This window comes from Indicator indicator, chromosome 14 (genome assembly GCF_027791375.1).
Source record: "Indicator indicator isolate 239-I01 chromosome 14, UM_Iind_1.1, whole genome shotgun sequence".
NCBI lineage: Eukaryota > Metazoa > Chordata > Aves > Piciformes > Indicatoridae > Indicator > Indicator indicator.
Window position 1 is genome coordinate 8,122,250 of NC_072023.1, and position 27,139 is coordinate 8,149,388.

Sequence of the window (27,139 nt, forward strand, 5' to 3'; positions counted from 1 at the left end):
CCCACGCTCTCTGGGCACAGACACAGCCTCAGGCACAAGGCAGCTCACAGAGATCTGTGCTGCCCTACTGCTGCAACAGAGGCAAGTGCCCAGAAAATGTCATTTGTTCCCAATGCCTGTGCACACCTTGTGGTTCAATAGCCAGTCCCTGCTGGGAGGCAGCTTAAGGAGGAGGGGGGAAAGAGAAAGAGAGAAGGGGAAAGCAAGCAAAAGGAAAAGAGAGCAAGGTGAACAGAGAATAACACTGCCAGGCAGAGCAGCAGCTGAATTGGCTGTGACAGGCAGATCCTCTCTGCACCTGGGATTCAAATGCAAGCTTATTTTCCTGGTTTCTTCGAGAGACAACGAGTCCTGACTACCTGTCAGCATGCACTCAAGAGATGTCACTGCAGAAAAGGGGCCCCAGGTGCTCCTGGCCTGCATGGCTGACACACATGGCTGAGGTCACAAGTGGCATTTCCCAGAGATGAGCAGTGAGGAGCAGAGGGTAGGGGAAGAAAAACTGAGCAACAGCAGAAGCCTGAAGCAACACTCTTGCCAGAACTCCTGGTGTTTTCCAAAGGATGCAGTACACCTTTGCTGTCTGCACAGCTCCTGTCCTGCTCATATGAGGGGCACAGGAGCAGCCAAACAGTGTGTGTCTTCAGGCAGACACACTTCACCAGCAGATACAAAAGTGAGGACATTCACTGTCTGTCCCCAGCTGGCAACTTGCTGAGGAGCTGTGGAGGACATAGTTCCCTGAGAGGTGAGGTCAAGCTGTGGCAAGGCTCCTAACAAGCAAGCTACACCCTCAGCAGCCCATCAGAACAAGGATATCAAAACCATTAAGTCATGCTCAACCACAAGGGATCCATAGTGGATGCCAGAACAAGACTTCCACACTTCAGCACAGCCCTCCTCAGGACTGACAGCTGATGGGAAACCCCAAATGTGAGGGGCCACCAATCGGTATTTTTAGCTTCCCTTCTTGGGAAGAAGCAGAGCAGGTCACCCCAGGCCTCCTCCCAAGCAGGAACTTGCTTCTGTGCTCTCACATTCAGCCACCAAAAGGTGCCACCCATAACTCACAGCATTCCCCTACTTCCTCCTCCTCTTCACCAATGCTCACGCCCATTCCCACTGCAACAGGCCAAGTAACTGCTGCTAATTAAAAAACACTGTTTTCACTATGTTTTTAATAAGGCAGTAAGTGAAATTTTCTTTAATCAATGACCAAGCAGCAGGGGAGGGTGTGCAAAACTGAGCCAGCACTGGCTCAGGTTCCTGCAGGAAAGAACTTGAAGCAAAAGCTGTGCAAGGAGACCAGGGGGATGCCTGGGGCAGCTGAGGGGCATCCATACAGGAGGTTTCAAATCAGGGGATCTCAAATCACCAGACCTTCCAATCAGACTTCTCCCCCAGCCCACCTCCAGCACTACCTGTAGAGCCTCCAGGCAAGCCTCCTTCAATCAGCCACATAGGCTTTCACTGGACTTTCTCATCCTGTCCCTGCAGCCTGCAAGGAGCAGGGTACCTCTCTCCTGCACTCCTCCTCTCTGCTGCTGGTGCTGCTGAGAGCAGAGCCCTGTCAGAACTGGCTGCCACAAGCCCATCAGCACAAGCTGCCAGCACAAGGAGAGAAGCAGAGGAGTCCTGAAGGCCCAAGAAGAGAGGACTCATGAGTCATCCCCTCTGCAAGCACATACCCACAGCCCCCGCTGGCTACCGCCACGCTCCAGGAAGATGTTGAATATTCAGTGAAGGTTTGGTGTGTTGTTTTGTTGGTTTTGGTTTCTTTTTTAAGTCTGCTGAAAATGGCAAGGGAAACTCCACTGTCAATTAAAAAATAAATAAATAAAACTGGAAAGAGAAAGATCACAATCTCATCGCCCCAGCCAGTCTTACACCTTCCCTGAGGGTATGTTAGAACAGCCAAGGGTGTGAGAGAAAAGCAGCCTGTGGGGAGCTGTTTCTGCCAGGCTGAGGGAAGGAAGGATGAGGGAATGGCTGTGGGAGGAGGGTGAGCACATTGCCATCCCCACCTGCCTGAATGGGTGCAGCCTGCGTTGGCAGGGGAAGGGATGGAGTGAATGCCATGCTGGGGGGAAAGCATCACCTGGCTCTGACACCTCTGCTAGAGGTTTTGGTATCTCTGCTTTGGTTGCCACCAGAGGAACTTGCTTGGTTAAGGCAAGCTACCCCCAGAAGATTTTGCTGTGTCAGCTTGCTGGGTAAGGACAAGGACGAGGCTCACTGCCTGTTTTCACACATGGATCCCTCCAGAATCATGGGGTGACAGGGGACTACGTGGCTCAGCTAGAAAGCCCTTCCATGTGAGCAGACACAGGGTTTCAGCTCTTAAAACCTCAGCCCAGTGAGAAAGGAAACTTCTGTCGCACCCAGGTGTGCCATACAGAAGGAGATGTGGCATGAGTTCTCTGCCTCAGAGCTTGGCTGGGAAGGGGGAACTGGGAATTGCAGGCAGCGATGTGGGGCAGAGATTCTGGGCTGAAGCCCCTCAGAGCTCATCCCCAGAACAAACAGAGTGCCACCAGGATGGTGCAGGGGGAATTGTCTCATTGTGCAGCTGAGGGAAGGGAGGGTATTTGTAGGTGCAAGGGAACAGCAAGTGAGCAGGACGGAGAGATTTATGGAAATTATAGAAATTTTCCTTTCTCCCACTCTCCTCCACCCTGTTATTTTCTCTTCTCCACTTTATCTTCAGGTCTCCGTCTTGCCTTCTGTCTCTCCCTCTGTAAGCACTTATTGGCAAGTTTTCTCCAGAACACAGCTATTTTGAAAGTGTGTTCCTCTACTTCCCTTACCACATTTGCTCTTTCATTCTCAGGATCTTCCTTGCTGGTGCAGCTGATCATCTTAATGATGGTAACATTGAACATGGTGAGATGGCTTCTTTTCCACCCAAGCCAGTTCTTCATTGCTATGCTTTCAGGCACCAGCCACTTCCACGGCTTTCCTTGTCATACCAAACACAGAAAAACAGATACCACCTTTTTTTTATCCCCCACATCTTCTCCACTTGCAAGGGAAGGACATTCTCTATCATATGTTTGTCATCTGCTCCTTCAGAAAGCCTGAGATGGAAAATGGCCTATTTTAGTCCCATCCCTCATTCCCAGTCAGATGTCACTCCTAGGGGCCCCAATCTTCTCAAGTTAGTGGCTTGCCCAGTGTGGACGTAGCAAGTGACATGATCCTTGCCTTCATGGGATCTACATCTCTGCCCAGCCCCCATTCTCAGCACCGATGTAACTCCCCCAAAGCTGAGGGTCCATTTTGTGGTCCTGCATTTTCCAGCAAAAGAAGCCCACAGATCCCTCGTGCTGTGATTCATCCTAGTGGGGAGAAGAGTGTGGGCTCCCCATCTCGCTGTGCGTCACAGAACCTGCCCGCAGTGGGAGCCCACAGAATATCTGGTGCTGAAAGGTATCTCTGGAGGCCTCCAGTCCAAATCCCTGCTCAAAGCAGTGCCAGCTTCAAAGCCAGAGCAGGCTGATCATTGCCTCCTCTGCTCGAGTTTTGAGTATCTGAAAGGATGCAGACTCCAGAATACCTCTGGGTCACCATTTCCCATCTGCCCCATCCTCATGATTTTTTTTTTTTTTCTTAAAATGGAATTGGAAATTGCCTCACTGCAACTTGTCTCTGCTGCCTATTGTGCCCAGAGGTGCACACCTCTGGGAAGAGTAGCTCAATTTTCTCCACAGTCCACATACACATTACCCTACCAGTCAGATTCCAGTTAAAGTGCTCTCCTCCAGGCTAATCAAATCCAGTGCCCTCAATATCTCCTCATGTTACATGCCCCAGCTCCCTGACCATCTTCATGGTTCTCCACTAAACTCAGTACAGTTTGCCACTCCCTGTCTTGTACTGTGGCAGGGGGCATTGCCTAACTCTGCCTCTCCTTGCTTAGGACCTCCCAAGGCTGAACTAAAACCTGCTCTGAATGTTTCCTCTTTATTTCACTGAAAAAATGGATGGTTAAAAGCCTTCAGGCTATCCAAGTCAATTATACTCAACAGAAACTGCAGTTTGGGTGATCAGGTCCATAAGATTGCATCAAAATTTTACCATCAGCATATCATATTTCCAGTCCAGTGGAAAAAAAACAATCCCCTGGCAACACCAGGATGAGGAACCAGATAATTTTGTGAACCTCTTAACGGGGGTGGGCAACCAGAAAACAGACTTAGTCCTGTCTTCCCTGCCCAGCTGTCAGTGTGGTTTGGGAATTAACTCATCATGCTTTATTTATCAGTCAAGAGCCAAAACAGAGAGGCACATTTTTTCCCCCTGCAAAATGTACTCAGCTATATCCAAATCAGCATTCACTTCCACCCAGCATCCTAAAATCCTTTCACTTGATTCTCAAAAGGGAGACAAGCTCCAGGAGTCATAGCTGGGAGTCACAGGGAGGAGTTATGCCATCTTGCCATGCAAAACAGAGAAAGGAGCAGGGCCCATGGAAGGTGGTATGGGAAAGACTCTGCTCATTCTGTGCCAGGGATGACTGGCCAGGGGAACTCACTGCTGCAGGGCACTGCCAGTGCAACCAGCTTGTTTAACTGGAGGCAAGTGGTTTTAAAAGCAGATGGCACTTAGATCTTTCATTAAGTGTGGCAGCATCTAAGGGCTTCCAGGTGGGACTTTCTGAAGTAATTAGGGATTCTGTTCTTCATCTTTCCCAGCCAGACACCTCACAAGAAGCACAGACTCACAGAATCATTTCATTTGAAAAGACCTTCAAGATCATTGAGTCCAACCATTGACCTACTCTGCCAAGTCCACCACTAAGCCATATCCCGAAGCACCACATCCACACAGCTTTTAAACACATCTGGGGATGGTGACTCAATCACCTCCCTGGGCATTCTGTCTATCTACCCTTTCAGTGAAAAAAAAAAAAAAAATTCTGAATGTCCAACCTAACCAGTTTGTAAGGAGTTACTCCATGACCTACACACAGTGGTGGCCTCCCCCTTACAACAACTCCAAGGAAAACTTCAGTGATGCCTGAAATTCACCGGTGGGAAAGTGCCATGATTCCTGGGTAAGGGCATGGTGATTTCAATTGCCTGGAAGTATCTGAAAGGGATTCAGAGAGAGATGCATAGTCCCACCCATTCCAATTCCCCACCCTCAAGCTCCAGTTGCCATGGCAACAGTACTGACAATTTCAATGCATAAACTCAAATTTGCATTTTAATGAAACATAATTAGAACGCTGAGATAAACGATTCTTGCTCACTAAAAGGTAATATCAATGCCACAGCTCACAAATGTGCTCTGCCAGCAAGCACTGCACACACAGAGCCTGCAGAGTTTCACAGTATCACAGTATATCAGAGGTTGGAAGGGACCTCAAGAGATCATCAGGTCCAACCCCCCTGCCAGAGCAGGATCACTTAGGGTAGTCTGCACAGGAATGCATCCAGGTGGGTTTGGAAAGTCTCCAGAGAAGGAGACTCCACAACCCCCCTGGGCAGCCTGTTCCAGTGCTCTGTCACCCTCACTGGAAAGAAGTTTCTCCTCATGTTGAGCTGAAATCTTCTGTGGTCAGGTTTGAACCCATTGCTCCTTGTCTTATCACTGTGAACCACCGAAAAGAGCCTGGCCCCCTCCACTTGACACCCACCCCTCAGATATTTATAGACATTGATCAGATCCCCTCTCAGTCTTCTCTTCTCCAGACCAAACAGCCCCAGGGCTCTCAGTCTCTCTTCACAGGGGAGATGCTCAAGTCCCCTAAGCATCCTCCTGGCTCTCTGTTGGACTCTCTCCAGCAGGTCTCTGTCTCTCTTGAACTGGGGAGCCCAAAACTGGACACAGTATTGCAGGTGTGGTCTCAGCAGGGCAGAGTAGAGAAGTAGAAGAATTTCCCTAGACCTGCTGGACACACCTTTCTTGATACATCCCAGGATCCCATTGGCTCTCTTGTCCACAAGAGCACATTGGTGTTCCAACAACAGCACTGGGCTGTGGCAGCTGGGAAGTTGCTTTCAGTTCCTTGAGGCCTAATTGGGAATTTTTATATCCACAGCACAAAAACACAACTTTCAGATTAAAACAACCGATTTTTATCTGCTGCAAACTGACCATATCACCTCCTGGCCACTATCCTGCCATGCCATGCTTCCCCTCCCAGGTCCTGCTCTGTATGCTGGCAGCTCTCAGGGGCTCAGCAGCAGGGATGACTTCCTGCTGAAGATGAAAAACCTGTCACTCTCCAACTGTCCTAATATTTATTTTCCTTCTGTTTTGTGGTTAGCTTTGTAGTGAGATGTGCTCTTGCTCAGTTATCTGCAATATGCCCAAGAGTTTATTCTCCAGCTCTTGGATTATATGCAATATGCCCAAGAGTTTATTCTCCAGCTCTTGGATCAAGAAAGGAGTACTGTGTTAGCACCTGTCCCACACTGTCAGCAGAGAGGCCAAGTAGTTATGAGAGGGCAGAAGGACATTGTAAAAAGAAAATGTTTCCAAAGACATCTCTCTTTATTTTGGCAACAGGCAGGCAAAAGAAAGGGAGAGGGGAAAACCCATTCTGACCATATGGGAAAGCAGAAAATTAATTTCTCCTGTCCTTGATACAAACTAAATTCAAAGCAGGGAGCTGGCAGGAGTGAACAGAGACAGAAGAGATAAAGGGGAAAAATACATTTAAAAATAAAAAAGGAAGAGAAGGGGAGAAAATCAAACAAGTTAATCATATAAGCTGCAAACCTCTTAGAAACCTCATCTGGCTTTTCAATTGGGAAGTGACATGATGCCTACTTGGGCAGGGGCAATCACATCTGGGAGAGGCTTAAAGCAGATTCCCAGAGTCCCACTGAACCTCACTGGGTCTCCCAACCTCTAGGGAACTGCAAGCAGCTCTGCAAAGGGCAGGACACAGGATCCACCTCAGCCTGCCTCACCCCACCTGTCTGGGATGTGGAAGCAAAGACACAAATCCTGCTGAGCAGCACTGACAAGGAATCACCAACTGATCTACTATCTGCCAATACACTGAGTAAACAACATAGAAGTTACTCCTCAGGACCTCCATGGCGTGGATTTGCACTTTTATTCCTGCAGAAAGCTTTCCAAGGGGTCTCCTTCAAGTGCTGCAGTTTCCTATGAGCACTGACTAACAAGCCATTCCCACTTCATTAGATTTGTGTCATTAGGCATCAGAGGGTTGAGGCAACCTGCAACCTCCTCCCCTAAGACCACATCCAGCAGTAGGCCCAGAGGTCATCAGAAACCCAGTGGTGAAACCCTAAAGCTGTCTGGTCTCAGCAGAGTTTCATGTCCAAAAAGGACCAGGGCAGATGGTTCAAAGCTACTTGCAGAGGAGAAATCTTGATTCATCCTCCAGGAAACTCTTTTAGTCCTACTCCTCTGGGCTGCACAAAAAAAGAGCATGCCTCCCCTTTGCCACTCCCACCACCCCAGCTGGCAACCCCACTTAATCTCTCTGCCCTCCTTCATTTGCCAGAATCAAATATTAATTGGGCTGCTGTGTGATGGAGTGAACGTTAATGTGCCTCAGCACATGAGCAGCGGAGCTGGATTCAGCCTCCAGCACCGCAGGCAGCCGGAAGAGCACAGCAAGCTGAGGCCAGCACAGGTCTCTAGGACTCACCAGTGCTTTGGCCAGCCCCCAGAGCTGCACATCCAGGGGTTCAGCACCCAATCTCTTTCTCATCCTCTTTAGCACTAAGGCACATGCAGGTGTAAATGCACATACCCAGGGCGCACATCACACACACATTTACCTAGAGACATCCAAATCCCACGCAGTGAATCAGCTCTACAGAATCAGCACAGATGCAGCTGAGGAACCCACATACTGAATCACAGAAACATTTAGGTTGGAAAAGCCCCTCAGGATCACCAAATCCAAATGATAACCCTACTCTACAAAGTTCACCCCTAAACCATACCCCCAAGCACCACATCCAAATGACCTTTAGACACATCCAGAGTTGGTGACTCAACCCTCTCCTTGGGCAGCTCATTCCAGTGCCTGACCACTCTGTGAAAAATTTTTTCCTAATATCCAGTCTAAACCTACCAAGTCATAGGTTGAGGCCATTCCCTCTTGTTCTATCACTAATTACCTGTGAGAAGAGACCAGCAGCAGGCTCTCTACAAGGTCCTTTCAGGTAGCTGCATACTGGGCATCCCATGGCATTTCCTCCATTAATGTTAAGTACACCCAGGTGAAGCTCAGGTAGATGCTAGCATGTATGCAGGGTGTGCCCTTGTACCAAGGTAAATCATGGTGTACCCAATAACAGAGGTGGCTGCACATCCACACACAACCAAACCAAAACACTTGCCTGGAGATGACAGCTTTCCACATAACCCCTGTTCCCTGGCTGCTGGCTTGCAGCTGATTAAGTTAAAACTACATAATTCTCCTAAAAGCTAACTATGCCAGAGACAAGGTGGTTCATGGGGCAGTTATTAGCCAGGTCCTTTCCATAGGATACAGCTTACAAGTTTTGCACAGCAGGGACTCCCTCAGAGGATGGAGACATCATGACCACAAGGCCCAGTTCACAACACAAAATTTTAGGAACAGTGGAGTAAGAGAGGAAGATAAGAGAGAAGAAAATATCTGACCTTATAACTCAGAGGAATTAAAGTGCTGGGAGTCAAGATCAGGAGATTAAAGGTCAGACTGAACTGTTATCCTCCCAGAAATTGCTGACCCTGGTTGGAAAAGCAAGGGTAAGAGAAGAAAGACAACAAGGAGAGAGGGAAATAGGAAGCAGAAGTCAAAAGACAGCTATCAAAAGAGAAAGTGAAGAAAGAAAAGAAAAAAAATGAAAGAAGGAAAGGAAAAAAAACAAAGCAAGAAATTATAAAAGCATCTGCCACCATGTTGAGAAACATGCATGCCCACTGTGGGACAGGAGGTCTCCTTGCTCACTGCACAGGGAAGCTTCATGTGAGCCAGACTCCTCACAAGCACTTGGGTCTGCTGGCTCCCACCCTGCAGTCATCTCCCACGTCTTCAGTAACAGGAACCATGTGGCTGGCTTGCACTTGACTTCCGTGGTGGGAGAAAATGCCAGCCTTTGGCAAACCTCCCTACGGCACCCATCACAGCTCCCACCTTGGCTTTGGAGGCTACTACTGTGCCTCCTCTCTGCCACAGCCCTAACAGGGAGGCAGCAATATGCCCACGTACCGTAAGGAGGTGTGCTGCAGCCAGCGCTACAGATGGGTGATGGCAGATGGGGACAGTGAAGAGTGATCCAGGGCTGAGCATTAGCAAGGGACATGGTGCCAAACCGGTATCAGGACTAGCAGGAGACGAGCACTACTCAAACCAAACTTATGGAGGTCAAGATCCTGATGACTACCAGATACAGGCTGAGGTGTTCAAAGGTGGTGGCATGGAGTTGCACCTGAGCACCGTCCTGTGTATTGCTGGTTCTGTGCCCAAAACTTGCCAGAGCTGGGTAAAACCTACAACAGCTCTGTGCTTGTCCTGTGGGACAATTCTGCACCCTCCCACTACCCCTATCAGAGCTTTCCTAAAGCCCAGCACCCATCCCAGCACCCATCTCTTCTGGCTGGCATGCTCATGGCAGGTAAAACCCAGCCTCACAGTGACATCTAGTGAGGAGAGCCCTTGTGGCACCATACACCAGCACTGGAAACGGCAGCCTGGCCTCCTCTCCCACTTTTTCCCCAGACCTCAGAAGAAAGAGACAGAACAGGAGATGCAGCCCTGGGAGAAAAGGCAGCCTGGCTTGTGGGGGACTCACTCAAGGAGCATATGGGTGCCTGGTAGACAGCACCTCCAGGGCTGCCCTTGCACCCCAAGAGAGTAGGGGTCCCCCAAGCACATGTCAGTGGATTTTCAGTGTTTTCTAAAAGAATGGTTTCTTCACTGTGCTGAGGAGAGACAGGTGGAAAGGCAGAGAAAGGAAATGGAGAGGAGATTTATATTTCAGAAGGATTCAACTGCTGGTAGTCAGGAACACATGGTAAAAGGTCAGGTTGAACTGTCACTCTCCCACAGCCTCAGAAATTGCAGATCCTGGTTGGAGATCCATGGGCTACAAAGGGAGACAGAAGCTCATGAAACAGGGGATAAGACAAGGAAAGACAAAATACAATGATTAGAGAAAGAGCAAAGGAAGGAAAGAAAAAAGGGGGGGGGGCAAAAATGACAATAACAAGAGTGCAGGGAGAGGTCTGACACCACAGTGACAAATGAAGCGTGCCAGCCACAGGATGGAACATCTCCTTGACCCAGGCAAACCTCACATGCTACTCTGTGTGATCCTGAGCAATTTGGGGGAAAAAATCCAACAAATTAGGAAACCACAAAGTGTGTGCAGTGGCCACCTGAAGACCCAACTGGTGCCAGCAAAGGATGGAGTAGGCAGGAACTGCAGCAGCAGGCAATGCTGGCCCCAACTTCACCAGCTCTGCTCAGCACCAAGCAGCAGAGACATTCACTAACAAGGCCTGCCTAAGGCAGCAAAAGCCTGTGACAGCCCCAGCCCCTCTCCTGTCTGTCTCCAAACCCTTAATGGCTGGTGACAACCATAACTAGCTAAACTTTGCTGCATCCCCAGCCAGCTCTGGGGCTTGTAAACATTTTAAGGCCCTAGAGCAGAGAGGCTGGGAACAAAACAGAGCCTTCCACCTTTTTGTCAAAGCTTTGAGAGCAGCCACAGTCAACAACAACTGACATTCCCCAGTTTCATATGGGCACAGCATGAGGAGCTCTCAGCTCCATTACAGACTCTTCTCAGAGCATTTCCAAGCTATGTGAGCAATTATTATTTCCACCATAATCAGGACAAAATACAGCCTTACTGGAAGAAATGAGACTTTATTTCAAAGGCCACAATATTTCCAGAACTGAGAACCACCACTGCCTTTCCACAAACCCCTCTAGTTAAAGAATGCTATATTCAGAACCTTGTCTCAAAATCTTGTTTCAGTTTCTGTCTTCTGTTTATTCAGTGAGGGAATATTTTTATTCTGAAAGGAGTATCTGTACTACTGACTCAAACACAAAATAAAGCTACAAAGAGCAAATCAAATAATGTAAAGGAGGAATAAAGGGTAAGTTGAAAGCCAAAGGTGAAACAAAAGAAGGTCAAGTGTCAAGCCAGGAAGGGCAGCACATGGTTGAAAACGAGCAAGACCAATTCTAGAATCATGAAAGGAAAAAGAAAAGATAGGCTGAAATCCAGAAGGAATGGGGAAAAAAATAAAGTCAGCAGGTAACAGCCTCTCTCTACCAAGTGGGTTCCTACAGCTTGAGCAAAGCTACTGATGCTTGCTGTCTTCCTATCTGGAGCCAAAAAACAGCAGGTGAAGAACAAGGATATGTTTTGGGCTGAGCCTCCATTTTATCGTTCAGAAGATCTAGTTTAGGCATTCATCCTGTCTCAGCTACTCTGAGGGTTGCTTAACCTTTGTGCATCCATATCTCACCTGCATAGGAGGATAGTAACTCTTGTTCAGAGGCAGAGTTCATTTCTTACTGCAGCTGGGAAGGTGATTTATGGGTGGGAAACTGATTTAATCTTAACTTGCACCAACATTATCTGTAAGAGTTATGTGAAGAAGAGCCAGCCTGGAACAGGCTGAAAAGTACATGAAAGACATAGGTATCCACATTGGACTGAAGAAAAAGAAAAAAATATTTAAAAAATCCAACCACACAATTAGAAAAATCAGAATAAAAAGCTTTGTCAGGCTAGACATTTATGCATGCAAGTGTATGAATCAAAGCATTGTTCAGCCCTTGTTCAAATTCAGAAGGCCAGAAAGTCAAATCACTTTTCAAAGTCCTGTCACACAGTTAAAGGACAAAGGTTCCTATGTACTTGAGGTACAGGGCAGGCAGTGATCCACGTTTTTTGTAGGAATGGTGACCACAACAAAAACTGCTTCAAGTTGGCAAACACAGCTAAATATTAATGACAGCAGCTTTGAATGCTGCTGTTTAAGAGAAAATACAGAATGGGGGATGTGGTGAAAGCAGACAGCTGTCTAAAGCAAAGCACATTCCATAATCCACACACAAAGAAAAATGCAGAAGTGAAAATCTGTTATAAATGACCTTGAAAACTGCTCTGATTCATTTTGGCAGAGAAAACACAGTGTGGGTAACACCAAGTGCTCAAACATCAGGATGCCATTTCCCCAAATCATAAGACTGTTTTTAAAAAGCCTTAATCTAAATCAATGCTTGTGATTGTTGTATTTTACTTCTAAGGCTGCCCTCAGCTTCTGTTTTCTAACATTCTTCACAATATTCCTTCAGACCTCCTACATAACTCCCAGGATCTGTAAGCTGGAACATAAAGTAAGAGCAAACAAACAGCTATTATGAACTGTGACAGACAGCAATGTGATTAACCATGAATACCAATAACATCTTTGTTAGCCTGTAGTACAGAATAATAAGGTGGGACACACCAAATGTGCAATAACCTTAGACATCTTTCAAAGCCCAGAATAATAGGGAGCAGAACAGTCACTCTGAGATGAACAGGGAAAATTGCTGTTTTTCAATGCTATAAGAAAGCAAGCAGAAAGCAGACTGATAATATTCACATATGGAAGTTACTTAAACCTTAAACTGATCTGTATGCTGGGTTATTTGTAACTGAAAAGCCAGCTAGCTCATGGGCACCCAGCGAGGCATGAGATTTAAAGAAGCTATAAAACATGAACATTAGCCTCAAAAAGCTTTCCAAGACAGCTTAACTCTCTGAAACAAAGGCATTCTCAATCTGCAATGCAGTACCTGTGGTTTTTGCCATTCAAAGTTAGATTATTAATGCTCTAAGACAGCAATTTATTTGGATGCTATACATTTAAATGAACACCGTTTGACATTCATTCTGTCCCCAAAGCACTTCCAAGAGCTAACTGCACTGATTTTTGAGAGATTACAAAGTGATGAAGTTTCCTTGATTGAATTTTTAATATGAGCAGAGGCCTTAAAACAGTACAATGAAATACCGGTAAATTTTTTATTTTTTTTTTTTACTGACATAGACACAAAGCCTCCCAACGTGCAATTTTTTAGAGTACACACTAGTCTGGAAAAAACTATTTGTAGGATCTGCTCAGCTGCTTCCAACACTGACTCAGATAAAAGAAAGTGATAGTTAAATGTATATACCGTGATGAAATGAGGCTGCAAGAGTGATAAAGCCATGGAAGCTCCTGCAAAGAGAAATACAGCATTTTATACGCTGTGCTCAGCATAAAGCAGATTTATCAAAGACAGGTTAGTTGACTTAATCCAAAGTCAGCAGAGCATATTTTACAGTTTATGGCATGTCAGAGAAGAGATTATGTGATCCAAAAGCCTAAATTCTACATGTATACTAATTTAAAGTAACTTAATACAGAGGAAAAATCCAGTTCACAGTAAGAGACAATCACACCTTCCTAATGTAATTTAATAAACTGACCTTGTTTAGCACTGCAGGGAAAAGATGTAAGCATAATTCTCTATTGAAGTCGAAGAGCAAGGGAAGACTCTGCACCTGTGTCTGCAGGAGCATGACACCTATTAGTTGTACCAAAGTCACCCAGCCAAAGATATGACAGACGCTATTATCACCGTGTCTGGCAAGACCAAGCACAGCTAAAGCCAGAACACAGTTAGAAGAAACACGAATAATCATGGCCTGAGAAAAGCTGCCAGGTCCTGTTACAAGGAGTTGAGGAAGTATAATGTATTAATAATAGGTACATGATTTCATAAAGCGTTAAAAATCCACAGCCCGTGTTGGACTGTGATCTTTGGCAACAGATCCACATCTAGGGAATGCATTATACCATAAAGCAGGCATCCATTTAACTTCTTAGTGCACTAACTAGGTCCAAGAACCTGACCAGACTCTGAGGCAGGAGATTGCAAACGCAGTTAAAGAAAGTACTTTGCCTTCCCTCTTCTCAAAGTGACCCTGTGCACTCATTAAATTTTATTCTGCAGGTAACTGCTGACTAAAATCATAGCAAGTCTGCACTCAACCTTGCTGGTCAAAGGAGGCATTGCCTGTATTATGGTTTCTTGCTACTGAAGGTGTTTAACAAGAAGGGAGTCAGATTTTTCTGAGAGACCAACCTAACTGAAAGTTTTGTTAATTGGCTCAACAGAAATAGGAGAGTATTGATAATGGTTTGCTTTCAAGGTAGAAAAGAGCACACGTTTTCAATAGGATAAAACACCAGTACTGCTTCTACCACCCTAATTTATTAAACATGTTTAATGGTGTTGGTAAGGAAAATTTTCTTCTGCATCAGTTGCCCTCATAAAGGCATTTATAAGGTTACAGCAGTCTGACACTAAGTGTCTGTAACAAGGTATTAGGTGTTCCTAATAAAGCTAAATTATGCAAAAGTAGTGTTTAACCAGAGGAGTAAGATACCTTGCATACAGTATGCAATATGTAACCATAAATAGCTTACAAGGAAGTTGTCTTTTAGAAGCTAAAAGAGAGCATTTGACTGATGAGGTTTCTTTGAAAACACTTTCCCAGTGGTAAGATCACTGGCAGCTAGCATTTGTCTCACTCTGACAAAAGATAATCTAAGTAACACGTGCAATAAGAAATCTTCTGCTGACTGAAAGGAGCACTAGAGAGCATTCTAATTTCAGCAGTAGGCTATTAACCCATTGCATGTTCAGCTTATCCTTTGCAAAACTACAATAATCTCCTCATAACTTCATTAGCTTTCACATGACTGGGGGAATAAACACGGCAGGGCACCGAGAGCTAGCCAAGCTCTATATTCCACTCATTACCACGGAAAACAAGAACATGGAGAAGTGCTCTTCATTACACACCCAGTGACTGTCCCTCCAAATCAATCAAAAAACGGTTCAGATTACTATAAAAGGAAAATTAAGAGTGAGAAGTGACATGCGAAACAGGCAGCGCATGGTTAACTTTCACCAGCCCCAAAGCCAAGAATGAGCACCAAGTAAGCCCTGTCCAGAAAAGCGAATTAGCACCATCGGACCAGCAGATACTGACACAGGCTGCCAGGATCTATCCAGGGAGGGGTTCAGAAGAGAATGAACAATACAAAGACAGGCACTGAGGTGACATCTGCAGAGGCTGGAGAACAATTTCCAGAGAATGAATGTCTTCTAATGAGCCGAGGCTTAACTGTTATCAGTCCTTGCTAGAGATCATTACTGTGAGAAACAATGAGAGTCACTTGTATCGCTTTCTCTCTGCAAGACGTGTCTGAGAGCAAATTTTTTTCTTCCAGTGTCAGCTTGCTATTGCCAGCGCTGCCTATAATTGAATAAGCTTTATTCAGATGATGGCTAAATTTAGCCGAGATTAGCATCAAGTCTCTAGAAGGGTGAAAACGGGGGAAGAAAGCTTTAAATAAATAATGTTAAATAATAGATGAAATTCATGGCGAGTAAAACTCTGTGCCTGAGGAGCCCGTCAGAGTTAAATCCGGATTTGGGGGTTCGCCACGACAAAATTTGACAACACTGCTGCAGTGTCCTTTCTTCCTGACCTTTTATGATTGCCATCTCTGAGACACTGTGGGCCCCTCAAAGAGCCTTGGCTCACAAGAGAGGTTCACAAGAGTGAAACGCGGGCCGGATGCCGGGCGGTGCAACAGAGGCAGGATAAGGAAGGGTCACCAGCAAGAACCCAATCCACCCGCTGCGGGGCATGCAAGCTCTAGACGAGTCTGAGGTAATGCCCACAAAAGATGGCGGCACAAGATGGCCGCACAGCTCCCTTCTCACAGCGTCCGCCGCCTCCCCCCCCTATACATGTGAGACGCGCCGCGCGGAGGCGGAAGTGATGTCACTCACGGGAGGAAGCGTGGCGACGAGCCGGAAGTTGGTGCCGGCGGCGGTGTTTGTGGGGCGGGGTGGTGGTTGCGCGTCGGGGTCATGTCGGCCTCCCTATTGCGGCGGGGGCTGGAGCTGCTAGAGGCGCCAGGTGAGGCAGCAGGGATCCAGGGCAGGATGGTGAGGGGAAGGGTTTATATACGGTGTACGTGTTGAGTAACTCCGCCTTTCTTCCCGCGGCAGGCCGGGGAAAGGCGCTGCCGGGAGTCCAGCGGGACCGGGACGGTCCCAGGGCGTTGGGCGCTGCGAGGCGGAAGAAGAGGGGTCGGGAACCCACGAGGAGCAAAGCCACGATCAAGGGCAGAGTCGTGAAGTCGGCTATAGGTGAGTCTTGAGCCTATGCTGGTGTCCATAGCCCTCTCGCTCAGTCCCCATGTGGTGACCCGCAGCCACCCTCCCGGTCGCATGTATCCATCCTTTCCCATTCTCCTGGATTCCCTTCTGGTGTCTCTTGCTTAAATACAGCCGGTATGTGGATGCACCCGAATTCCTGAGCTGTGGCGGGGCCCTGCTGATCCTCCTGAGTCTCTTTGTGTGCTGCCTTGATGAGCAGCTGACATATTGTGTCTCCCTCTGCTTTGGCTTAGAGGAGTATCATAAGAAGAAGGCTGTGGATCACATGAGAGAAAACCTGAAGTACATGTTAAAAGGACGAATTGTTGCAAACAGAGCCATTACAGAACAAGTAAGATTGTAATTTCTTTCTCTGGGGGTCAGCTTCAGCTGAGGAACACAGATGAATGGGAATCGTCCCCAGATGTTGAAGTATAGATCCCGTACAAAGCAGTCAAGTTAAAATTCTTTGTGCAGGTGTCCTTGAGAAATTTCTGTGTGGACTGTCAAAATAACTAAGGCTTAACTCTTGCTGTTGTCCCTTATGATGTTCTCTGATACTAGTTAAAATATACTGACACCTTCTGGCATTTCTTAATTACCAAAGGTATTTCATAGTTTCAGCTGGCAAAGGAGCTCTGATTCAGACCTCTTTAGTGTTGCTCAAGCTTGGCCTTCTCTGTACCTGTTTAGCAAGCAATCAGGTGTGCTGCTGGCTCATGTAATAGAAATTTCATAGCATCTTAAATGATGTTTCTCATAACCTGGGAATTTAACCAGTGGTCTTCCCCAAAAGGTAGTCCCATGCCAGGATTTGCAGAGAAGAATGGCTGCCATTGCTAGAATCTTGGGCTATTTTTATGAGATATAGGCTGCTAAGTTAAACAAATCAAGTGGTTTAGACCAGTGTTTCTCAGGGTGGAGATCGTGAAGGGGGGTGACAGTGTAGTAGAAAATGCTGGTGGAAATCCACCAATATGTTGGGTTTTCAGGTTATCTCATGGAAGGGCTAAATAAAAGAAGGTCACAGTTTCAGAAAGCTCTGATTTGAAACCAGTGTTTCTGTCTCTCTGACAGTTACCAGAGCAGTTTTGATATTTGACTCCAAATGCTAAGTTGGTAATTGCTGTTGTCCCAGTGACCTGCTTTGCTTAACATGGGTGACTGCCTCTCACGTTTCTTTGGAGGCATTCCAGGGTATACCAGGGTACTAGTAGAATACCAGGGATGCTGCAGATGGGCTCGCAAATCACCATTTTGTGGTTTGACCTGAGTAACAATGACTTTTTTTTTTTCTTCTTCTTATTATCTGAAGGTTCTTGCACAAAGCAGAGGCAGGAAGTCCAAAGATCAGCCTCCAAAGAAGGCATCAAAGAAGAAGCCTGAGGGCACTGTCTTTACTGAGGAAGATTTCCGTAAATTTGAGAGAGAATACTTTGGGAGGCCATAGACAAGATGACAGGGATTCTTGCAGCTCCAGTCTTTCTGCAGCTGGACTGGCCATTTCCTCAGTGTGTTTGAGACAGAACCTTGGAGATGTGCCTCTGTCAGGACGTGCTTTGACATCACACTTGCAGAGCAGCTCTACGTCTGTGCAGAACTTGTTACAGGCCAGCTGGAGTCATGGAGGTTCTCTGGGCACCTAGATGTGTTATAATTACCTCCCTCCAGCCAACATCTTGCATCCTTAATGTATAAGGGTGGACCAAGCCACATATAAACCTTGTTCTCCATTCTCAGATTGTAAGGCTTCTGCTGCTTGTGTTATTTGGCAGGGAGCATTGAAAGTACTGCATCTGAATGGAGGAATGTTTTGTACTAGCAGTAATGAATTAATGAAAGGGAAGGATGCTTCAAAGACTCTCAAACCTGAGTAGCCCTACAGGTTTTTATTACAACCTCTGTCAGGTTTTTCAATATTTGCAAAAAAGTTTTTTATGTATTGTTTGATTAAATAATTGTTGCAGACACTGCCTCTCTTTGCCTTTGTAACTGTGATTATCACGCCAGGCTACCCCTGATGAAAACAAATCCTAATCCAAGGGTTTGTTCTAATCCAAGCACCCCTCTCTTTAGAACGACTCAGCTGTGTAAATGGCCTCTCTGATTCATGCTGTACTTAATCTCCTCTCTGACATTCTCAAGCCTTAGAAAAGTGCAGGCTGGAATGGAGATGACTCCTCTACTTTGCTTAATCACAGTCTCCCCTCTCCAGGGAAGAGCTCTTAGGTGGAGAAAGTCTTTTGGGTGGATACACCTGAGCCTCCCAGGCTGAGGTTCTGTCATGCTGGGAGGGCCCTGCTGCCAGCTCCTGTAGCCAGGAGGGGTTGTAACCCAGATGTTAAGCTCATCATGAAGTTAAAAACTTCTGAGCCGGGTTGAAGGGAAGATTGTTTTTTTTCTATCGGACAATTGAGCAGCAGCTGAATTGCCGGCTGCAACGAATAGGAGGCCCAGCAGGTGGAAGTGTAGTTGCAGTCACTTCCTCACTAAACCACTCGGTGGCCTGGGGAGCTCCTGACTGGGGCTGTAGTTCCAGACACTTCCTCCCTAAACCACTCTTAATGTCCTGGGGAGCTCCTGACACTGCCCTTTCCTGCCCCGCACCTAAGAAGGTGGGGAGTGTGTATTTCCTTTGGAAAAAAGAGGTAAGGAGAAGGACTAATGCCAAGCTTTGGTTAGACTCAGGAGTTGATTACAAGGAACTTGGCAGACCAGAGCAGCAGCTGCTTAGATGACAGCACTGGTGGGAATTTTCTTGCCCTCTGTAATTCCTGGTGCCAGCCTCATAAGTTTGTGGCTTGTCTGCTGTGTTCTTTGCCCCTTGTCTGCACAGGAGGGAAGGTCACCCAAATGTACAAGGTCCAGGCTGGGAAGGTAGTGGTCACAGCTGAAGTGTGTGTACTGGAAGTGGTGTAATAGCACGTGGGGAGGATTTCTGGTACTAGGATCAAGTTCAACTACCTGCAGCCAAAAGTGGTAAATATAGAACAGTTCAAAATCCAGCTGCCTTTTTCAGTTGGTTCTTGCTCCAAAAATTAAATGTGGGAAAAAAAAAAAAACCAAAAAACAATGACTGTTTGCTTCTGATATTTGAAAAAAACAGTTGAGCAAAATGTTTGTGCAGCACCTGTCTCCTGAAAACCTCTGCACTTTGTGCCTGCTGCAGTGTAAGGGAGCTGTCTAACACCTGGAGCTGTCATGCAGAATGTTAACAGTGTGAAAATGCTGCCTGTGCCACAAGTTTTGATTGTGTCCTGAGGTGTCACTTTCTTCAAACCTTCAACTTCAGTATTTGGCAGTTCCTTTGACCTTACAGGGGTTAGAGAATCACAGAATGGCAGGGGTTGGAAGGGGGTTCTCTGGAGATCATTGAGTCTGACCCTCCTGCCAAAGCAGGCTCACCTGGGGCAGGCCATACAGGAACACTTCCAGACAGGTTTTGAAAGCCTCCAAGACTCCACAACTTCTCTGGGCAGCCTGTTCCAGTGCTCTGTTGCCCTCACAGTAAAGAAATTTTCCCTCATGCTGAGGTGGAAACTTCTGTGTTCCAGCTTCTATCCATTGCCTCTTGTCCTATCACTGGGCACCAGTGAAAAGAGACTGGCTCCATCTTCTTGACACCCACCTTAAGGTATTTGTAAACATTGATCACATCCCTTCTCAGGTTTTTTCTCCAGGCTAAACAGCCCCAGGTCTCAGTCTTTCCTCATAAGAGAGATGTTCCAGTCCCTTAATCACCCTCGTGGCCCTCCATTGGACTCTTTCCAGTAGTCCCCTGTCTCTCTTTAATTGGGGAGCCCAGAACTGGACACAATACTCCAGATGAGGCCTCACCAGGGCAGAGTAGAGGGGCAGGAGGGCCTCCCTTGACCCCTGGTCACACTCATCTCTCAATGCACCCCAAGACACCATTGGCCTTTTTGGCCACAGGGGCATGTTGTTCTCTCGTGGTTAAGTTACTGTCCACGAGGACTCCCAGGTCCTTTTCTGCTGAGCTGCTTTCCAACAGGTCAGCCCCCAAACTGTGCTGGTGCATGGGGTTATACTTGCCCAGGTGCAGGACTCTCCATTTGTCTTGTTGAATTTCACTAAGTTCCTCTCCACCCAACTCTCCAGTCTGTCTCACTGGATGGCAACACAGCCTTCTGGTGTCAGCCACTCCTCCCAGGGTAGTATCATCAGCAAATTTGCCAAGAGTACTTCTTTCCCTAATTGAAGTCATTGATGAAGGTACTGAACAAGACTGGACTCAGTACTGACCCTGGGGAGCACCACTAGCTACAGGCCTCCGAGTGGACTCTGCACTCCTAATCACAACCCTCTGAGCTCTGTTGTTTAGCCAGTTCTCAACCCATCTCACAGTCTGCTCATCTAACCCACACTTGCTGAGCTTACCTATGAGGATGTTATGGGAGACAGTGTCAAAAACCTTGCTGAAGTCAAGGTACATGACATCCACTGCTCTTCTTTCATCTACCCAGCCAGTCTCCCCATCAGAGAAGGCTGTCAGATTAGTCAAGCATGATTTCCCCTTGGTGAATCCATGCTGACTACTCCTGATTTCTTTTCTTCCATGTGCTTACAGATGACCTCCAGAATGAACTGCTGTGTCACCTTTCCAGGGATGGAGGTGAGGCTGACTGGCCTGTAGTTTCCTGGATCCTCCTGGTTTTTTGAAGATTGGAGGCTTTCTTCCAGTCCTCAGGGACCTCTCCCACTCTCCGTGAGCTTTCAAAACTGACAGAGAGTGGCACAGCAACGACATCAGCCAACTCCTTCAGCATTCATGGGCCCGTGGATTTGTGGGTGTGGATTTGCCCAAACCATCTCTAACCCAGTCCTCATCGACCACAGGAAAGATTTCCATTCTCCAGACTTTCTTTCTCTCTTACCTCCAGGAACTGGGATTACTTCATGTGCACCATCTGCACTTCCTCTATCAGTTTCTCCTATGCCCCCTTATTTCTGTTGTTGTTCAGCCTTTCTTCTGCAGGCTGAGGAAAGCAAAAGCAGCCTTTGTTGCTCCAGAAAGGAGTGCTAGGGTAATGTGGTTCACTCTCTTTGTACAAACCCTAGCTTGTTTGCTTGCAAATGTAAGCAAACAGGAAAGCTTCTCTTTCACAGTTAATGAGGAACTTTAATGTGAGGCCCAGAGCAGTTTTCCCCAAGGATAATAGCACCCAGACTTGTGGAGTTTTAAAGTTAGGTGTCAGCTCTCTTTACTGGCTGAAAAGATTATTAGGGCAAACACAGGTAATCAGCATACTTCTTGTGGCTACCTGACAGGCTGGATTTTGCCAGCTGAAGTCAAACTCAGTTGTACAGCCAACAGTATCCTTAAATAAATTAAACTTGATGTTGTGGAAGGAAGACAAAGCAATCAGAAGTACATATGTGGCTCTAGATGTACCATCTTCTGCAAAGACAAAGATCTGACTTGTTCTAGCCTTGATTTTCCCCCTCTATAGCAGAGCAGCAGCTCTTATGAAAGAACTGCAGTGCCACCCATGTGCTGGGTAAATAAGGCCAGGAGGTAGTCTGTGAGGGGAATGTCTTCAAGACAGTGGTGAGAATAGGGAGCAGCCTGTTGCATGTGTCTGATGGTAAGCTAAAGCTAAGCACCTTCTCATACTCCCACTTGTCTATATTTTATGGCCTAGTCATTCCTAGAGCATGTCAGCTCCACAGCTGTGCCAGGACCCAGGAGCTGGCTACCTCAGAGCAACCTGTGCCATCCCTGTTCCTTGCAGCTAAGATTTTTTACCCCATGTAAGAGAGAAGAGGGGGTTAAGCAAAGGAGAAGCTGCCATAGCTGCTATTCTTAGTTGGCCTCCAGCCTCTGCTTCCCATGCTGGAAGCTAACCCATTGCAGCCTGCAAGCCTCAGACCTGCTGGACAGCATTTCTCTGCCTTGCAGCTGCAAGCAACAGTGCAGGGAGGCATCACAGGGAGGCATCACAGGGATGCATCACAGGGTGGCAATCTGCTGCTGCAGGGCAAGGGCTGCCTGCAGGCTGAGCTCATCGGGCTGCTGGCTCTCTTCCCAGCTCTGCGACACCAGCTGAGCATCCTGCAGCAGAAGAAGGATGTAGCTGAGCCAGAGAAGAAGGAGGAGGGTGCGACCTTACAGTGCATTCCCACCCACATGCAGCAAGGGGTTGGAATGGGAGGTGATGGCAGCAGCAGCTTTAATATAAATGCAAATAAAAGCTCTGGAGTGTTAGTAATGTGGTAGAATCTTTCCAGAGAAGCAGTTCAGAGGAGGCAGAATACTTGCCAGATGGTGAGTGTTGAGCTAGCCTGTTGTGGGCAAGATTCATCAAGCCTGTTAATGATATATTGCCCTCTCTGTTATGTGAATGGAAAGCACATAAGAAAATTTATTTGAATGGGTACAACCTAATGAAAGCTGATACATACAGACTCTGCTGTCTCAGCAAGTTTTTACTTCCTTAGTATAGAAAGCAACAATAACCTGATATGTCCACTGGGAGAGGGGAGGGACCTGCAAATGTAAACCAAGAAACTCTGATTGCTCAGGACACTAAGCAATCACTAAGACACAACTTCTTGTCTCTGAAACAACAAAGCAGTATCAGGTCTGCCTGACAATGAACAAAGGCAGACTGTAAAACTTTGTAAATGTTGCTCAGCCAAACAAGACTTGAAATGCTGAAAAACCTGTGAGGGGAAGCCAGCAGGGAAGGGTCCTAAAATCCGCTGGGAATCTCAGCCTCTTGTTTCTTTGTCATGACTGACTTCCATTTCAATCTTGTTGACAACAAACACAGCATCAGCACTCACACACTGATGGGCTCCTGAGCACCTTGGGTAAAGGACTAATTATTGTAAAAGTGTTGCCCAGCAGTAGCCCCCTGAATACTCAGAAAAGTTAGGGCTAAAGGAATTTTCTCGTTTTCAGACAAAAAGACACATCAATGCAACTAAAAATGAGGAGTCCAAAACAAGGCAGGCTGCCTCATGCCTGCTTACAGCTCAAAATGTGGAACTCCAGCCAAGGCAGGCTGAAGGGTTAGTAGGTTTGAGATGGATTAAAGGTTTTTCATGGCTATCCATAGTTACATAAAATAGGATTAACAGTGCCAGTAACTAAGTGGTTGGTGCAAGGGAGAAAAAAATCATGAAGGTTGCTCTGCAGCTGCCTACAGGGTTACATGCACGTTTTTCTGAACGAACTAGCTGTTGGCAGGGCCAGCCAGTATTGTAGCCAAGATGGCCTGTCCTGAGCTGCACTGTTTGAGTGCCAGCAAGATCATTTATCTCCTTTAATGGGAGGCAAAGACTAAGTCGCTCTCCCCAACTGTCCATGTGCTGCAATGGAGATGCAGAGGACTTTAAGAACTAGGAAGTTCTTTGCCCTGTATAAGTAAAGCTGACACATTTGCTGCACTTGGAACTCACTCCATGCCATTTTTTTAAAGGTTGTTCATGTGTAAAAGAGGAAAAGAGCAGCTGAAGGAGAGATGAGAGTCAGAGAGCCATTGCTTGGAGAATAGGCACCCAGGTAATAAGGAAATGGGAGCTTGTGGGTAGAGCTAGCTTTGTTCAGTGGCTTGTGACACTGCATGAGTGCACTGAAAATAATGCAAAGACAGCATTCCTGGGATACCTCTGCAGCCAAAAAAAAAAAAAAAAAAAAAAGTATTGCCTAGGTCAGGAACCAAACTCATCTGTTAATTCACAAGTCCCAACTTCTGGGCCTGAAGCATTTCAATGGGAAAGTCAGCAAAGACGAGCTTTTTTTGTCCCAGCAAGGGACTTACTGGTAAAGCCCCAAGAGTGTCTTTGCACTGGAAATTAAGTGTAACAGGAGTATATGTGCTGGACTGCATAGCAGAGCTGTGAATACAGCAGGACTGAAGAAAGTAGGCTGTCTCCAGAAGCTACTTGAGCCATATCAAGAAAAAAATAAGTGTGCATAAGATGGAAACTATGTCCATAGTAAGGAAAATATAGACCCTGATGTTTCTGAAGGCCCAGGCCTATGGAAAAACAAAGAAAACTGCCTTTATTCTGGCCAAAAATGTACATCTTTCCCACCCCAAAATAAAGGCTTTATGAATTAGAAACACATTCACAAGGGGTAAATGTAGGGGTGGCTACACAGCAGTGAGGGGTGAGAAAGCAAGCACCATGTCACAACAGAGAAGGTACATGGATATTCCAAGAGCAGGAGCTGAAATATACCTGAAGTAACAGGAGAGACAATACCTAATGAGGTTGTGGGAAAGGCAAGCAAGACAAGGAATGTACTTTGTTTTCAAGAGGCAAGTGACTTCTTTCTGGAGAAAAGATGGCTTTGGGGCTGGGAAAGACTGGACTACCACTGTGTGAAACGGTTTCACTCAGAACAACCCACATTTTCTTTCTACCAGTACAGCTCAGGAGCATTCATCACCCAAAGGACAGTCTGTCCTTGCAGCTATTTCTGGGCTTTCTGCCAGGGCAAAAGCTATTTGGAAGATTTTACCATCATCCTTTCTTCTTTCTCCAAAGCTGCAGCTGGGGATTTATTTTTATGAGCGTGCCGCAAAGGTGCATCTGGTCCTTCACGCAGGCATGTGAAGAAGTTGTCAGCGGTGGTGGTTTCCTCTTTTCATTTGCAAAGGCAGGGTGAAGAGGAAGGTAGTTAAAAATACTGTGATAAGAGCAGAAACAGGCTTGCGAGGAAGGGCCATATGTTGTCAGAGAAGCTCTGTGGGCAGTGAACCACCAGGGGTTATGTATGCAAATACTGGACTCCTGTTTACCACGGAGCACAGAGTCAGCTAAGGGATCAGCAGCCTGAGTGTCATGCAGGCTGTGCGTGTGAAGTTCACTTCACTGCCCTGAATTCAGAGGAAAAACAGCTGAGGCAGAAATCCCACCAGCCATGCCAACTTCAAATTCAAATAGCTTTTATATCACAAGGACTGAAGGAATTCTGCTGTTTCCAAGTATGTAGATGAAGAGGTAGGTAAAGCCTGCATTTCATGCACCAAAACCTGGACACAGTCTCAGCCTTGTATGCAAGCCACGAGGATTTGATTGAAACACATGGTTCTGAGAGGCTGTGACAAAAATACAACAGCTCCTGCAGTTTGCAAAATGTAAAATCAGTCACCAGGCAGGAGGCTATCAGACCCTTTCTCCCATGGGCTAGGGTCTGTAACATGATGTTGTCCTCAGTGTTCCTTTGGCAGGCTGGACAAACTGCTGGACTGCAGAATCAATTGATGTCATGCTGGCTGTGCCTTACACAAGCCTGGAGGAAAAAAGAATCTAAAAGAAAAGCACACAGGAAGAGTCAGCCCTAATCTCTAGCCAGTATAAAATCTTAACTAAGTTGCTAAGAATGGAAACACGGCGTCATTTCAGCGGGCGTTGCATAAGGTTGCCATATTGGTTGCCTCTGCAAAGCTGCAAGCTCAAAGCCCCAGCAACAGTGACGACACCAAGCACTCTGCAGGGGCAGGTTTCTGCTTCTCCTGCAGGATCCTATGAAGTGTGCACATGGATACAGGGCAGAGAGCAAAGCAGCATTGGGTGCATCACACATTCCTCCTCTCCTATTCCAGCTCTGATCTTCTTTCCCTGGAGTGAGTGTGATTTGGTAACTGAAGCTGCAGACTCTCTGGAGGGCTGTAGAAACCAGGATTCATCACAGGCACTGCCTCGTCTGCCTGCAAAGCAATCAGGTTTAGGTAAAAAAAAAAAAAACAAAAAAAAAAAACCAACCCCCCAAAGGACACCCACCCCACAGCCCAGGCTGCTGCGAGGTTTAAGCATAAGATGCTGTGACTCCAATGGGAGTTGCCCCATGATTGGAAAGGAGGATAATTTTGGAAAGGAGTGTTTTGCTCTGCACAGAGAAGTCACTTGCTGATACACTCATACCAGTTACCATGTTTTCTGCAGCTCAGCTGAGACCAAGCATATTGTCACCACAGGTGCAGATTTGACATATCAAGAGCCAGTCGTGCTTACTGGACTTCTCTGCCTCTAATTATCCCCATCCCCAGCCTGGTAGGTCCCGGTGATCTAGACGAAACCTATTAGGTTGCTCTGCTTCCCAGAGCATACAGTCACCAGTGAGTTCTGAAGAACAAAGCAGCACTTAAAGCAGGACCTCGATGTGCCTGCTGGTTTGCAGTGTGTCGTATTTACAGAGTGCACAGAAGTCACAGTGCTTGCTCAGGGGGACAGACATGGGGCAGATACTCCTATGAAGGTGAGGAGGAAGTCTGAGACTACTCAGACAAAAGGGAACTTGCTGTCTCATGGACCCAAAGGGGAGAGTCTTAGTTACCTACACCACTTTGAGAGCAGTATAGCCCTAACTCCTGGCAGGGAGTCTTTTTGCTGTAATTTAAGTAGCATCCATGGCACTCTGGCACCAGCTTGTAAGCATAGACTGGTCAAGTCACCACTGAGGACCTGGCCTGCTCAGTCCTCCCTGCCTACAAGCAGCTGCCTGTTGCCAGTAGTTACCTATTTGACCTGCCTGCTGGAGGAGCCTTCAAAAAGCAGTTTCCAGAGCTACTCCCCAAGCAGCAAAGAATGGTATCAGCTGGGTGTCAGAAACCAGAAACCCCACAAGGCTACAACTGGACAATTTTCTAACACCATTCCCTGATGGAGCTTTTTCCTCCCTGCTCCAGCACTCTCTGAAGCCCAGCACTGGCTAAGGATGGTCCTGAAGCCACTGCACTGAGACCCAGGCTGGGATGTGGTATGAGGTGGGCAGCTTACTGGGTCATGTCAGTGCAAGTGAGAAGGAATCTTAACTCTTCAAGGAAGGATGTGTGGGTCCACACACCAAAGGTGGCTCCAGAAGGCTGGGCAGGGATTAGGTGTTGCTAAATCTGGGTATCAGTGGGGAAAAAACAAACGAACAAACAAAAACCACCATGAAAAAAAAAC

The 27,139-nt window shown here is 46.8% G+C and overlaps 1 protein-coding gene across 1 annotated transcript; it reads left to right on the plus strand.

Annotated features, from left to right (window-relative positions):
- The first annotated feature begins 15,922 nt into the window (after positions 1-15,922).
- On the plus strand, positions 15,923-18,139 carry RPS19BP1 (ribosomal protein S19 binding protein 1). Its single transcript, XM_054386883.1, has 4 exons — positions 15,923-15,971; positions 16,064-16,204; positions 16,468-16,565; positions 17,529-18,139. The coding sequence occupies exons 1-4, from the start codon at positions 15,923-15,925 to the stop codon at positions 17,661-17,663; spliced, it is 423 nt and encodes a 140-aa protein (XP_054242858.1). The 3' UTR covers positions 17,664-18,139.
- The last annotated feature ends 9,000 nt before the right edge of the window (positions 18,140-27,139 follow it).

What these genes read in the sequence shown, in the direction of transcription:
- RPS19BP1 (XM_054386883.1), top strand. Translation starts at nt 15,923, where the DNA reads ATGTCGGCCTCCCTATTGCGGCGGGGGCTGGAGCTGCTAGAGGCGCCA. An exon ending in GGAGCTGCTAGAGGCGCCAG is followed by an intron (nt 15,972 to 16,063) that starts GTGAGGCAGCAG and finishes TTCCCGCGGCAG; the next exon opens with GCCGGGGAAAGGCGCTGCCG. An exon ending in ACAGAGCCATTACAGAACAA is followed by an intron (nt 16,566 to 17,528) that starts GTAAGATTGTAA and finishes TATTATCTGAAG; the next exon opens with GTTCTTGCACAAAGCAGAGG.